General features: G+C 37.1%; 1 protein-coding gene across 2 annotated transcripts in view; it reads right to left on the reverse strand.

Annotated features, from left to right (window-relative positions):
* Positions 1–14,891, reverse strand: part of GPATCH2 (G-patch domain containing 2) — a 211,755-nt gene that overhangs the window by 124,558 nt on the left and 72,306 nt on the right. Inside the window, exon 6 of one of the 2 annotated variants that reach the window (XM_019549482.1) lies at positions 7,143–7,691. The exons of the other annotated variant lie outside the window; for it this stretch is intronic. Within the exon in view, the coding sequence (XP_019405027.1) occupies positions 7,641–7,691 (51 nt within the window). The 3' untranslated portion in view covers positions 7,143–7,640. Of the gene's footprint in view, positions 1–7,142; positions 7,692–14,891 lie in introns of those variants that run through there. 2 annotated transcript variants of the gene reach the window in all.

Genomic DNA, 14,891 nt, shown 5'->3' on the forward strand with positions numbered 1-14,891 from the left:
CCAGCATTCATTCCTGCCTGTGGCAGGGGGTCAGGATAGATGACCTGTTCACGTCCCTCCTGACCCTAGCTACTACGAAACTATGACATTAGAGAATGTGGAAGAGAAGAGATAGAGGGTGTGGGGAAAAGAACATCTTGATGGTGTTTTATAAGTCTTCAGTGTAGTCAAGACTCTCTACTTCCCTCCCCCGATGGTATAATACTCACCTATTTTTCTCTTATTAATTTAATTTGCCTTGCCAGCTTTTCTACTTTTATGATCTTTTCTGTATGTTAGTTTTAGCCAAGTTTACACAACAATCAAAAATTAAAAACAAATAACAATGTTCTTAATTTCATATTCTAATGCTTACATACTAACATGTCCCTATATGTATGGCCCATCTTGAATGGTAACAACTTAGCTAATTTACATATAGCTGAATTAAAAGTTCTCTTAATACATCAGGGCAACATGATTACGGTAATACTTGTTCAATATTAAGAATATCTTAAGTGAAGAATAGGAGGGTTCTGACATTATATATCCTATACTTGGAATGTATTAGTCATATATCTAAAAAGCATTCTTTTTGGGGAAGAAAAGTGATTTTACTTGTTATAATTTAATACTAATGGATTGGATTAGAAATATGATCTGAGATTCTTAAAATTTCCCTTGATGGCTTTTCTGCTTATGAAATTATAATCTTAAATTTATTAAACTGTTTTAGAAACAAGTTTAAAAAATATTTTAGTACATATACACCAATCAAAGTTATAAGCAGAAACAGAAAAAAACAAAGATTATATATTATGGTATAGAAAATAAAGCAAACAAAAACCCAACAGAGTGACAGGGGTAAAGAATAAATTTCCAGATGTAAATATTGCTCATCTTTACATTCTCAATTTCAAACTGAACCAATAGTTTCATCATACAAATTTAGTGCTAATGATGCTACTTATTTGTGAAGTTTAAATTAAATTTGTGATTCATGCAGGAGTATTATTCTTATTTCTTCATATACAAGATCAGGATTGAATACAGACCCTAATAATTTAGAGAGAAAGTCCAATACCAGTTTTCATTTTTCCCCCCACACAAGTGCACACTCAAGCAAATATAACCACCATTTTCTTTTTACATCTTCTCAAAACCTATAAACCTCTCAAATTATTTTAAGATTATCAATGCAGACTTAAACTTTACTAATGGCAATACTTTAAAGGTGTATTTTCAGAACTGGAGGAATAGCAGAAAACACTAAATCTTTTCCTCATTCCATTCCACAATATTTTTTAAAACTCAAACATTCATCATCTTCCTTCATGCATTTTCACAGATAAATGACAAACTATATTAAAAGGCAATTCCAATTTTGTGTCATATTTTCCTTATTTCTCTTCCCACAAGAAAGACTTTTGTTTCTAATAATGGCATCTATTCTTGCTTGCTATCCTCAACATAAAATGATTATATGAATTTGTGGCCTCAAAAATAGCTGCTGTAGAAAGTTTCTGAGGCCCAAACTCACAGACTTATGATTTCAGATTGGGTATAGGCAGAACAGATTAATATGATAAACAAAGGTCTTCATTTATATTTATAATCGCATCTAAGATTTACTATCAACTACAACCTATTTAAGCTCCTATGTCAATTAACATACGTCTGGTATTTTAAATGCAAAGCTCATTATCATTTCCAACAACTGGTTTCTTCAATAAAAAGGGACCATCATAACTGCTTAATATTTAATAGTTGATTAAGCACCACTCTTTAAAAAACATTTTTTGTTTTGTTTAAAACTTTAGGTTATATATCTGGTTAAAACAAATCAGGACTCTGGAACATTTGTAATGTCTTTTCCATAAAAGGGAGGTCTCTGAAAATAAAGGCAGTTACAAGTTTCATATGTGGTTTAAAACTAAAGCACAAAGCACAGCAAAGTTTTGGGCAATGGATTAATTTATAATCTACCAAACTAGAAAATAAACTGATGGGGCAGAAGCAACTTCACAGTATGATATGACTATCAGTGGGTTTGTTTTTGGGGGTTTTTCATGCTCAGACACTCTACCTAGGAGCTGCGAGTAGAGTAGCTGCTTGAACAGTTAGTTTCATTTCTTACATATCCTGTATATTTCAACTGCCCCCACCAAACTAGTATGACAAAATTATTCAAATTATGATTAACAGACTCAGCAAACTAATGATTTTAGGACTGTAGCAAATGACAAAAGCTTAAACTTTCTGTCTTGAGTCCCCTTTTTGGCAAAATGGAGAAAAAATATACTGTAGAAGCAAAGCTAAAATACATCGAATTGTAAAGAGAAGATTGAATACCACCATATCCTTTCAATCACCCCATCCCATAATCTGATGTAAACTTTAATTCAGTCTTCTCTCTAGGATTATGGTAGTCTAGACATATAGACAGATCTAACAAACATTTTGGTATCAAAAGATACTGATATAAGCTGTTATAATGCAATCATTTTGAATGACCCTGTAGTAATACAAACATAGCAAAATTGTTATAACTTTAACTTTGTTTCATTCACAGTCAGAGCTAAGGTGATTTAGCTAACTGGTATACCTACGGCCTCTGCCAGACATGCAGGTACAGACATGATAGCTTCTGATATGCGATCCACACATTTATACTTCCTGCCAGGCCACACATGCATGGCAGGAGGTGTGACTGTGGGATCATGCATAAAAGCCAAGTGCACCTTTTTGCCTTACAGGGCATCTATACATGTGCCCTGGACTGGGGGGGGGGGGGGGGAAGGAGGTGCTTTAATTAGAGTGGCTTTGAGAGTTGTTCTAAATAAGGAATGCAGAGCCTCATGTGTATTCAGTGCCCCACACTTCAAAATGGCAGTGGGGGTGCTTTAACTAAAGCTCATTTGATGAACTTTAGTTAAAGCGCCCCTGCCACCATTTTGAAATCTGGGGATGTTGAACACATGTGATGCAGAGGCTGCTGGAGCATGCTAATTAGCACAATTAATCAAGTCTGCTCCGACAAGTGCTAATTAGAGGTCCGTCACATGTATAGGTGCCCACTATTCCCATCTCTATTTTACTGAATTAACTGTGCAGACATACAGAGGTAGAAAGGCAACTCATGTGCCTTTTGTTGCTTTCAATATCACTCACTATATATACTGCCTACCTAGGTTGTAAATTCTTCAAAGCTGGGAACTTTTTGGTTTGCAAGTACAGTGCAGACCTATGGAAACCAACAAAAATTGATCATATAGTTTATAATAGTTATCCTACATTTGTTACAATTTTGTGAGGATTTTTTTTTAATCTTAGAAAGTTACAATAAAGATTTCTTACCTTAGAAAGCATACTTACAGGATCTAAATCTCTTAAAAGGTCATTTACCTTACAAAGAGTCTATCCACTATTCATTTAAATGTTATGCTGCCTTCTTAATGCATAAGAACATAAATGTTAGAAAATGTTCACACAGTACAAAACACCTTTCAGACTGTATCGTGTTTCAAAAATAGAGTAACAATAGCATAAAAAAGAGAATAAAGGTATTATAAAAAAGGCATTTTGGTAGGATATAAGTATAGATCCCAAAGCAGTTGCAGTACAAGAGAACACTGCTTTGAAAATAAAATTAAAAAAAGAAAATAACCCAGACTAATAAAAATGCACCTACCTTTAATGTATTTTTGTGCTCCATGGACAATGAGAGATAATATTTAAATTCATCTCATGTAAAAGGCATCTTTTTAGAATTATTTATGGTTTTTCAAGTTCAATATATATACTGTTCTGTGTGTGTGTGTGTGTGTGTGTGTGTGTGTGTGTGTGTGTGTGTGTGTGTGTGTGTGTGTGTGTGTGTGTGTGTGTATTTAATATTTTAAAGCAAAGTTACACTTTTTTCTACTTATTTCTAGAGAGAAACTGCAATCAGAATAATAAATAATACACAATAACCATTTAATCTAATATTGTAAAGCCTTTTAAGTACAGTTTTACTTTGTTTTTAGTAAATACTGATCTTTTCTTGTATTTTCTCTATATCAGAAGCACTTTACTCTCACTTCTTATACCACATGCACTATAAACCCTATTCTGCGTCACCGATTTTAAATTTAGTCCATAAAAATCATTTTACATATATTACAAATAACAATACAGCCCCCAGTTTGAATATTGAGGCTGTAATTCAAAATCTCAAGGTTCTTCTGACAGGATTCCAATATCATTCTTTTTAGAAGGCTAGCCAGATCCTTCTCAGTAAATTCACAAACTATTGTGGTAAGGGATTCTACATATTTTGAGGAAGATAAGCTACAAAAAAAAACTTTATGCAAATTTTTGCTATTTATGCAAACAGTTGTCAGTAATTTTCAGCAATCTGGTACTACTATATAATAGTCCTGTATATGAGTAGGATCTTAAAAGCCCTCTTCTATAGGTTTCTATGTTCAATCTGTATTATATACACAGCCTAATGTACTTTGCTCTTTATTATGCATATTCTTCATATAGCCCTACCATATGGAAAGCATAAGAAGGGAAAAAGGTAAGATAGTTTTAACTGTGGAAATGCAATTTAGACATAGAGGTGAGCACATGTAACACTAAGAAGCTTAGTACACAAATAAAATGCTAAGCAGTTCTCACCTATAATCATACCTTTCACCATCAACTTAATCACAACATTTGTGAGGGGTTTTTTTTTACATGGCAGCTAGTACCAGAAACTATTATGTACTAATTTTACAAAACTGATTAGATTTTAAATTAATGGAGTAAACTACATTTAAGTAAATATAAATCATTATCTATGTGACGGAAATGATAATTTCATAACTGACAACTTACTTTTTTCAAGATATTGTACAAGCACTGGAAGTCTATGTGGATAATCCTCCCAACAAACACAAAATTATTGTGGCATCACTCATCCCACACAAGAGATACTTAGTATGTTCCACTCGAAATATTTAAATATAAAAGTACCAAACTCTCTAAACTAGACAGAGAAGAGAATCTGTATTAGAGTGGTCAATAAGGATAAATTTATCTTTGGACCTCAGCACTATTTTTTTTGTAACTTGTAATCTCATTATAAATCATTTTTGACTGACAGACCCTAAGTACAATAGAAAAATCATTAAAAAAAGAGTTCCAAGAGGGGGACACACACACACAAAGTGAGGTACTTAGTATGACATAAAAGGACTAAGAGACTGTAATTAACAAATAAAATATTACCAATCTTGCTATACTATGAGAATGTATGTAGAGACCTTGAAAGATTCAATAGCAGTTCCCAGTATCACCAATGAGACGGTAGTAATAGGCATCTGTCTCTCATGAAACAACAGAATTACACCAAGTGAGACAGCAGCTCACTAAATGTAATCCTTGCTTGGAAATAAAGTGAAGCTGGAGTAACCTCCCCAGGGTACGAAAGCCCGGGCAGCGTATATGGAGACATTGTGCATCTACACTATGGCAGTGTATACAGATACACCAGTGTTCCCCTCTCAATCTTGCTAGCTTAATACAAAGGAAAGGCAGGTGCCAGTATATCTGGAACCAGCCTGGACACAGAAGCTTCCAGAGCAAAGGAGATTGTCCATTTGTTTGGGGCTTCACTCCTAGCCTGCCTGCCAACCAGGGTTAAAGATCCTAGTCTTTATCATGGAGTGGACTTTAGTTCCACAACTTTTTGGTAGTATTTCCTCTGCCAGAAGTAAGACTAATACCTGCCTCTAAGGTGCTCTTCTGTAAAAAGCTATTGGCACCCTAGAGGTTGCTAGATTATTTATTTAACTGCTGCCCACAAACAGTCAAATATATACCAAAGCCTCATTCTCACGGAATGAAGAACAAAGTGCTGGTGCTAATGCTGGTCAGGTCAGGATCACCTGCTACCATAAGTTACAGAGAGACAGTAAAAACCTAGAAAAACATCACTGATTACAATGTGCAAACGCTGCATACTTCAGGTAGATCTACACAGGCTGATAAATCACTGCAAAGAGGTGAAGATGTACATCTGGATGCTCAGGTAGCTGGCTGCTCTCACAATTTTAGGGAAAAAGCATCCCTTCTCTCAGCAAATGAAACATGAAGCACTACTCATGGAATGAGATTTGATATGAGAAGTGCATCCTAAATTTCTTTAATGCAATCACAACTGACACCGAGAGGCACTTCGGGCGACCAAAGAAAGCAAACTTGTTACTTGACTGACAAAAGTTGTTGCCTGTTACAGAGGACTAAAGAACACAGAGATATTTTTTTGAATGAGCTTCACTTCTGATCTTTAAAAGACAGGAATTTCAAAGTAACGTTAAACTTGAAATAACCCTAAAGCAGTTTATTACCTACAGATGTGTTGTGCAAATCCAGGGCACGAGAACGTGAAAGTTTAAAAACAAATAATAGTAACATCACAGGAAATCACTATTACCAAACAAAACCAGAACACATGCGGCATATATACAAAGTACAAAGCATGCAACAGCAACATAGTCCATTTGTATTTGAATCTGATGTGGGGAAAGGAAACCATGTCAAAGGTAGGAAAGAAAAAATATAAGAAAAAAAAGAAAGGTATGATATAAAAATGAAGTCCGCTTAATTTTTTCATCTGGGTGACTTTTTCTGTTTGTTTATTTTAAAAGACATTTACCTGCTCCAAAAGACAAAATATAAGGTAAGTTTGTAGTTACATAAAGTAAGCAGTACATTAGGGTATGGCTATATGTGACAAAAAAGTGTGTGTACAAATAACTGAGCTACTTTTGAGCACTGAAATCAATAAAGTTGTGCCAGCATGGTGCTAGGCCCAGGTTAATACACTCTACTTCTCAGAGCTCACTAGGTTAGGTTGGAGTGCTACAGAACTGCACCTACGCTGTTCAGATTATCCGGCATCTCCACATTGCACCATATAGATTTACTCAGGCTACGTTCAGACAATCATGGCCGTGTGGTATGTGGGCCACAAACACGACTGTGGAGCCATATACCAAACATTTAGATGTTCTCCATGCTGCAAGGGAGTCAAATAAACCTGGGTGGAGGGGTGGAAGCAGAGCAGTGCGCATACAGGCAGCGCGCGTGCCCCTCAAAATAGAGCCAAGCCATCAGGAGCCATGCACCAGCTGCCAAAGCTTTCCAGGCCCAGCCTTTGGACATAAAAATGGTTGCTGAATGAATATACTGCTGCTTGAGCTTATTCAGTATTACTCCACTACTTCTCATATTTTACATGTTTAAATATTCATATGCTACTGTTCAAATAGACCTAGTTTTCCTGGTTTGCAAAGTTCTGAATGACAGAGTGCAAGTATTTTGCTACTGTTTTTTAATCATTTTCAGCATTTAATCAAGGATATAGTTCCACATAAACACACAGTTCTGAGCCTCTACTCTTCTCCATAAGAACTGTCTGGATATCTAGATGCATACTACCAACTTCCTCAGAATGACTGGATAGTTACAAGGTGGATGTTAAAGAAGGCGCTTAAAACTTTAAAGAAATCTGCTCAAAGTTCATCTTGCCAGGCATTCTGGCAGAGACCATTAATAGTTTCAATTATTCCTTCATCAGACAGGGGCCTGTAAAGAGAAATCCTCTGTTTTGAGAGGAGGTTAAGTGGTCAAAAGTTCCAGCTTTTTCCAGATGTCAGCCCCTTACCAATTTGATGGTTCTGAAAAAAAAGAGAGCTGTAACTATTTATTTTTAATTAGTCTGGTGCCAGCAGAGTATCTGTTAACTGGCAGTCCACTTAGGATTGTGCTCAATTTGGTTAGTTTTGCTAACAGCCTACAAAACTGGTCATCTCACCATTTTTGTGAAAATTAAGGATATCTGAGGCCTCTAGGTAAAGCTTACACACACAGAGCAGAGTTGGTCACTTCTACTCTTTCAGTGTAGCAAAATAAATTGAAAGGGATTCAAGTGTACCAGTTCCTCTAATTAGTTTTCTCTCTAGAGCAGTGAGGGCCCACCCATACCCTTGAGTGCCACTCTTATGCCCTTTCACTGTTTTTGCTACTTTGCTTTCTGCTCCCTCTGCTGCTCTGCTTTCTGCTCCTTGCTTAGTGCTCCCTGCCTGATCTGCTACTCTGTTTTCTGTTCCCTGCCCTATCTATCAGCGTGCTGCCCACCTGCGCTGATCTGCTGCGTGCCATGCACAGAGGCTGCTTGTGCCATTGTGGCACATGTGCCACAGGTTGGCCATCCTTGCTCTAGAGGTTGAAACTGATCTCAGATGTAACTTATCTTCTTCTGGAGGCATAAGAACTAACTGCCCTAGCATGCTTTGAAAGTGAAGTACAATATAGTAGATAATATCTCAATGACTTGCTCATCTAACCCTATCCCAACTACATACTTGGTCCAATAAAAGACAACACTCTAAGATATCCTTGCCTCACATAATTGCTGGACTATCATGCCTACAACATCACTCTTATACTACCAAAACTTAAAATTTCCTCTGATCCACTGTAAAGTAGTCCAGGTCCAGGTCTGATTATCATAAGGAAATTCTGCAGATTTTATCTTTTTCTTCCCAAGCATTTGAAAATAGGAGGGAGCTGTAGGATGATCTTTAGTTCAATCACCCCACCACCATTTCAAAGCACAGGACACTGAATACATGTAACACTCTGAGAACCACCCTGATTAAAGCGCCTCCTGCCGCCGGCCCCCCCCCCCCCCGAGCATGTGTATAGACACCTGTAACGAGGATTAACTGCTAGATAAAAAAATGTATGCTTTGCTGGCATAATTTATCATCAGATTATAATCCACTGAATTTTGGTTATAGTTGGCTATTACTTTTGTTGTATTTCTAGGTTATGGCTTTTTTGTGTGCATACATTTAAATAGGAAGAAAACCCACACGCTACAACTTTTCAAGAAGTGATCTATTGAAGTAATTACCTCTTTTTTCTGATTATGAATAAAAAAATCATGATTTGATGCCTGAAACCTCGTACTAAAGGGTGAAGAATTGATATACAAAGCACAAACTAATATTTTTCCACTGCATTTTTGTTCAAACCACTTCCTATACCTAGAACATCTTCATTTTCCTTCCAATATTTTCTCAAAACTCACTTGGTTTCCATGATTCAGTCTGTTCAGGTGTTCTCCATTGCTGCTTTATGCTGATCAGGGTAGGAAGATTTCAAAACAATTCAAAACCGAGTAACTCGCAGAAAAAAGATAAATGCGCCAATAGCAGTGGTTGTCAACCAGGGGTATGTGTACCCCTAGGGGTACTTTAAAAGGTCATAGGGGGTACACAGAAGGAATGTACAAGTATTGGCAATCGGCTTTTTTTAGCTGATGTAGCCAATAATGTGGCTTAGAAATGCCCTGTGCATGCACACGGCCACAATGCAGCACACAGGTGGCCAGGAGCACAGCCTGGCAGCATGGAGAGCAGTTGGGTCTGGCTGATAAGTCTATTGTGAAGGATGGGGCATGTGTGGAGGCGCAGACTGAGGACCCCACAGCAAGGGAAGGAGTGGGGCTGGGATTAGGGCAGGTGCTGCACAGCTGGGGCAGGGCATGGGATGAAGCTGCAAGCAGCTTGTTCAGGAGGTGCAAGGGGGTGGCAGCTCCTGCCAATGTATGCACCCCGGGAGGCCAGGGGAGCGTGTACTACCAGATCTGCGTGTGAGGCAAGGGCGGGCTGCTGCTATGGGCTGGAGCTGAGGCAATGCTGGGCTCTTCCTGGCAGGGGGTTGGGCTGGGGCTGTGCTCGGGGTGGGTGGCAGTGGCCAGGAACATAACTGGTAACATTAAAAACAATAAAAAAATTATAAAGGGGTACATTAGCTGAAACTTTGAGACAAAAGGGGTAACACTTATTAAAAAAAGGTTGAAAACCTCTGGCATACAGCATATATCTCCTTCCTTGTTGCATCCTCACTGTGCTTTATGGACTTACTCATGTGTCACCTATGATATGTACTGATCCTGAAAAGAGTCCTACATATACAGAACTTACCTCTCAATACAGTACAGGCAGTCTTTGATTTATGACTTTGAGTTGCAACGAACGTCGCTTATGACATTTATAAACTGACATCCTGTTTTGACATTCCGAAGTGGGTTTCATCTTTACGACAGCTGATACCGCCGTGTGCAGCTGTTAAGTGTGTTGTGGTGGAAGGGGACAGGGAAGGGAAGGGAACTGGGGGGGCAGATCAATGCCCCCCATGGTGAGGGAAGGACTGGGGCTGGGGCAAGCTCTGCCCAGCTGGGGCCAGGATCCAAGGGCACACACCCCGCCCCAACCAGCGGTGGGAGCAGCGGCAGGAAGCACTAGTCTAGCCAGCAGACTAGCACTGTGCCGCGGCAGGAGCCACTACCTCTCCTCCCTGCACCCACCTGGCCCTGGCTGGGAGCCATTTGCCCCAGTCCCTCCCTCACTGTGGGGGGCATTGATCTGCACCCCCCCCACTCTTTCCCTTCCCCCTCCTCTTCCACCTCAACACTTACCAGCTGTACACAGCTGTATTGACCGTCGTAAAGGAACCAATCCCCCATTTGTAACACTGTTCCTATGGGAAAATTGGTTCTAAGTTATGACGTTTTGACTTAAGACACGGTTTTCAGGAACCAACTGCGTCATAAATCTGAGGACTGCCTGTACTACTGGGAGTCTGCACAAAAATAAGGTTTCCACTGCAAACTGCCTGAGGTACGGTTAATAACATGCTGTTCATATGTGACTCTGATAAACAGAAATAGAACAACTGGATAACAACAATTTTCTAAGAAAAAATGGTAGTACTAATCTAATCAAAATGTTTCCATTAAATCATTATTTGAATACAACTGTATATAAAGGCTAAATCTATAACATTAAACTTCCATTTCAGAAAAAAAAAAAATCAACCTTTCAAAAGACACCTGAACATATTGACACTATTTTTAGATGAAAAGGTAAGACCTGTAATTAATGTTTGATCTCTGCCTAAGAAAACATCTGTTTTCTTCACTGTGTAATTAGCAAAATTAATGAATTCCAATCCATCCACACAAATGATTTTTTACCTCTTAAATCAATCATTTCAACACCCAAGATGCTATCAGCTAAACAAATTTACCAATAAATGATACAGTAGATCAAGTTCAAATTATGAACATGTCACTTTTTCTCCCCAATTGTGTTTGAAGTGTTTTCTAACATTCCCCCATTCTGTCAACAAATTGACATTTATAGTATAAACAGAACATGCTCAGGTATTATAAAACCAACACTTTAATAAGACTGGCAGTAATTATACATAAAGCCATGCTTTTTATCTGCAGTTTCTGCCAGAGTGCCAAATGGGAACTATCACAGGTTGTGCTACTAGGATGGGAAAACAAGAGAGACATGTTTACAGGTGGATTTTTAAAGATAGCTTTTAACCATCTTTCTTGTAACATTTTTATGTTTATACAGAAATGTCAATTTTACTTCGCTTCAAAATGTGAACATACTGGAAGTATAAGTCAGAAAAAGCATAACAGAAAAAAATTAACTCATCCTGTAAATTATCTGATTAATCATTACAGAACACATGCACAGCTAAACAAATCAGTACTCCTCTGTATCAGTATTTTTTCCATTTTTTTATGAAGGACATGTTTTTAGGAAGATACACATAGGAAAAAACATAAAAATATAGTCAGTGCTTTAGTTATGTATGGGATTCTCGGTTATCTATAGTACTATACTAGTAGTCTCAGTCCTGTGGAAGGACAACAAAAGGAAGCTTCTGATATGTTGCTCTGTATGATCACAGCTGGAATCAAATTCAAAGAGGCACTTCTGCTTGTCTGTATTAAAATCCTTTGACTAAAACCTACATGTTTGCTCATTTGCCATAATTCTTCCAATATTTCCTTTTTGAATCAAGAAAGAGATCTGTGGTAATCACCTAACAACCTCATACGTACTTGCTTTATGAATCTGGCCCATAGTCAAGAAGTTACACTGAAAAGTCTTTTAATCAACTTCTGATCAGAATTTACTGGATTGTATCTAAGTTCAAGTTCAAGGGTATTAAAATGTGTAAAGGAGACTATGAAAAAATGGCTGGGTTATAGATTTTAACTTCTTAAGTAGAAAATTGACTCAAAATAGATTTTCTAATTTACAATGAATCAAAAGAAAAAACATTAGACCATAGCAAAAGTGGCACAAATGTATCAAAAAGCAAATGAATAAACATTTGAGAAGATTTATTATTAGAAATTGTAATAAATTTTGGAAAGATGAATTGATTTTAGTTAAAAGGTATAACTGACAATTTATTGGGCGGGAAGATGCATTATTTTCCAATTGTTATCCACCTACAGTAAAACTGATTTGTGTCCCATTGTATTTTATGGAAAAGGAGAGAGCAACTTTCAGTGATTTAGATTAAATGTATTAATCATAACCAGACACTGTGAACTATATATCTACTATTAAAGAAGATTTTTGACATTTAATTCTGTAGCAATATTTTGGCTCTGTACCACTCTTCCTAAATCCAATTCCTGCTACAGTTGGCAGATTTCTCCCTTTTAATTTTATGAGGCTTAAAGTAGCATTTAACCACCCATGCGGTAAATAATGCAGGATTAGAAATATTTAGTGTTTTGTTTCCCTTTCAAGAGTACTAATCCATCAAACCCCAAATATTTTAAATGTTTGTATATATTTTAGGAATACTTAACACAAGATACCATAAAAATGATAAAAATAAAGTCACTCAGATTCAATGTATTTGTCTCCCAGAAGAATTACATTAAAAATTAAAATAAAATAAGAACTATGCATATGTAACCCTGAATAAAAGAACTAATAATATAGGTTAAGATAAACAAAAAAAAATAGAACAGGATTAGTTTACATAGCAGAAACAACTTATAACTCTTTAATAACATATTTAACATAATAAAGAATATAAGTTGCACTAGTAAAAATGGTAGTGTTAGAGTGATGCTGTAGCCATGATGGTCTAGGAATTTTGCAAGAGGTAACAATTTCTTAGAGTGATATTTTTTTTATTGGACAACTGCACGACTGGCATAGTTAGACAAGTCTTGCAGTCAAAAGGTTGTCTAACTCTATCCCAGCTACACAACTTGTCCACTAAAAGATACCACCCTAAGAAATCCTTGTCTCTTGCATTAATAATAACTATCTACTCTTATTTTAAAAAAGAGGCTATTCTTCTTATTCTCTCGAACAATAAGTCTAAATGTAGAGCAGGATATTTAAATATAATGAATACAAAATAATTTTCCAACTTTTTGAAAAAAAGATTTCATAAAATTATTATTCTCTTCTTGCTGCTTACATTTAACATTTTTCCCCAAAACAGGAAAATCTGCCTCATGGTAATCTCCTTCAGCTATTTTATAGTACACAGAATAAAATCTAAGAATTAGTTAGCTTTCCTGTTTCATATAAAATTTTATATAAATACATTTTTAATTTGTTTAAAAAAGTTCATGCAAAATGGTAGCCTGAGAAAAGTGACACTTGTGTCCAAACCATGAACCCAAGAAAACTATACTAGGAGGCTTTGGGGTGGTGAAGATTTTTATTTTCTCAGTTTGACTGGTTAGTCAATTATCTCATGCCAAATCAATCTTGCACTAATAGTTTTTCAGTGTATTCAAAAGGACAGTAGGATGTTTGCCTAACAACTTAGACATGACCACTCAACACAGTGGTGATGACAACTCAAAGAAATGTGACCATAAATTGAAAAGAAGAAATTATAGATCTTTCAATATAAAAAGGCAGGATGCACTCCTATTCACTGATATGCCACAAATGAGAAGGTATATTATAGAATCATCAAAAATTAAGGTTGGAAAGGGCCTCAGGAGGTCATCTAGTCTAACCCCCTGCTCAGAGCAGGACCACCCCAGCTATATCATTCCAGTTTGTCTACCTGGATCTTTAAAAAACTCCAGGGATGGAGATTCCACAATTCCCTGGTACAAGTGCTTTACTACCCTTTTAGTGAGAAAGCTTTTCCTAATATCAATGAGCAATATCAATGATCCTGATATGTTGCAGTTTTACATCAGCAGACAAGTAGATACCTAAAATGGCATTATATTGAATGGGTAGAAGGTATATTACTAAAATTTACAGATGATGAGATGGAATGAAACAGACACCAGACTGCTCACAAATGAAGTTGGAAGGTGTAGCCCCAAGAGATTTAAAAAATTTAGAAACCCTCCTATATTTTCTCTTAACAAAGCATGTGCAAGGGTGCAGAAGCCCATTCCATGCTCCACTTCCATTGCCTGACAGCTGTGTAGAACTCCTGCTGCAGACCAGACAGCACTGCTTCTTTCTTCCTGTGTTGCCACTCTCGCTCCCTTCTTTGTGCATGGTGTCCTCCTGTGTTCAGAAGTTAGCTGTGTTCTGTGGGTGAACTTCTGTCATCCATACCTCCAAGTAGTAGTTTGTGATAATGACTGCCACATGCCACTGGTAACTGGGATGGCTTGATGCCAAACTACGTACACAGAAATCCTTGGATGGATGTCTAAGGGTCATGGAGAGGCACCTATCTCTTACTTTCATTCACAAAAAGGCTACCCTGGCAGTTTAGAATTTTATTTAGTTAGGAAGCATTGCAACAAAATTTTATGGACAGCAAAATAATTTAATACAGGCAAATCAGAAACTGCAAGCCATCTACTAGAGCCAAACTCCAATATTTTTGTTCATCATGGCCAAGTAAGGAAGATATTCAAGACGGACTTAGATCAGATCTTCCTCACTACAATTCAAGTGACAAACAGATTGATTTGATCTATTCTAACACTTTCTCTATCCTGCTATAGCCCCTGTGGTGACAGGTGAGAGGCAAAGCAGCAGGGG

Source organism: Crocodylus porosus, unplaced genomic scaffold, assembly GCF_001723895.1.
Source record: "Crocodylus porosus isolate Cpor-Errol unplaced genomic scaffold, CroPor_comp1, whole genome shotgun sequence".
In the NCBI taxonomy this organism is placed as follows: Eukaryota; Metazoa; Chordata; order Crocodylia; family Crocodylidae; genus Crocodylus; species Crocodylus porosus.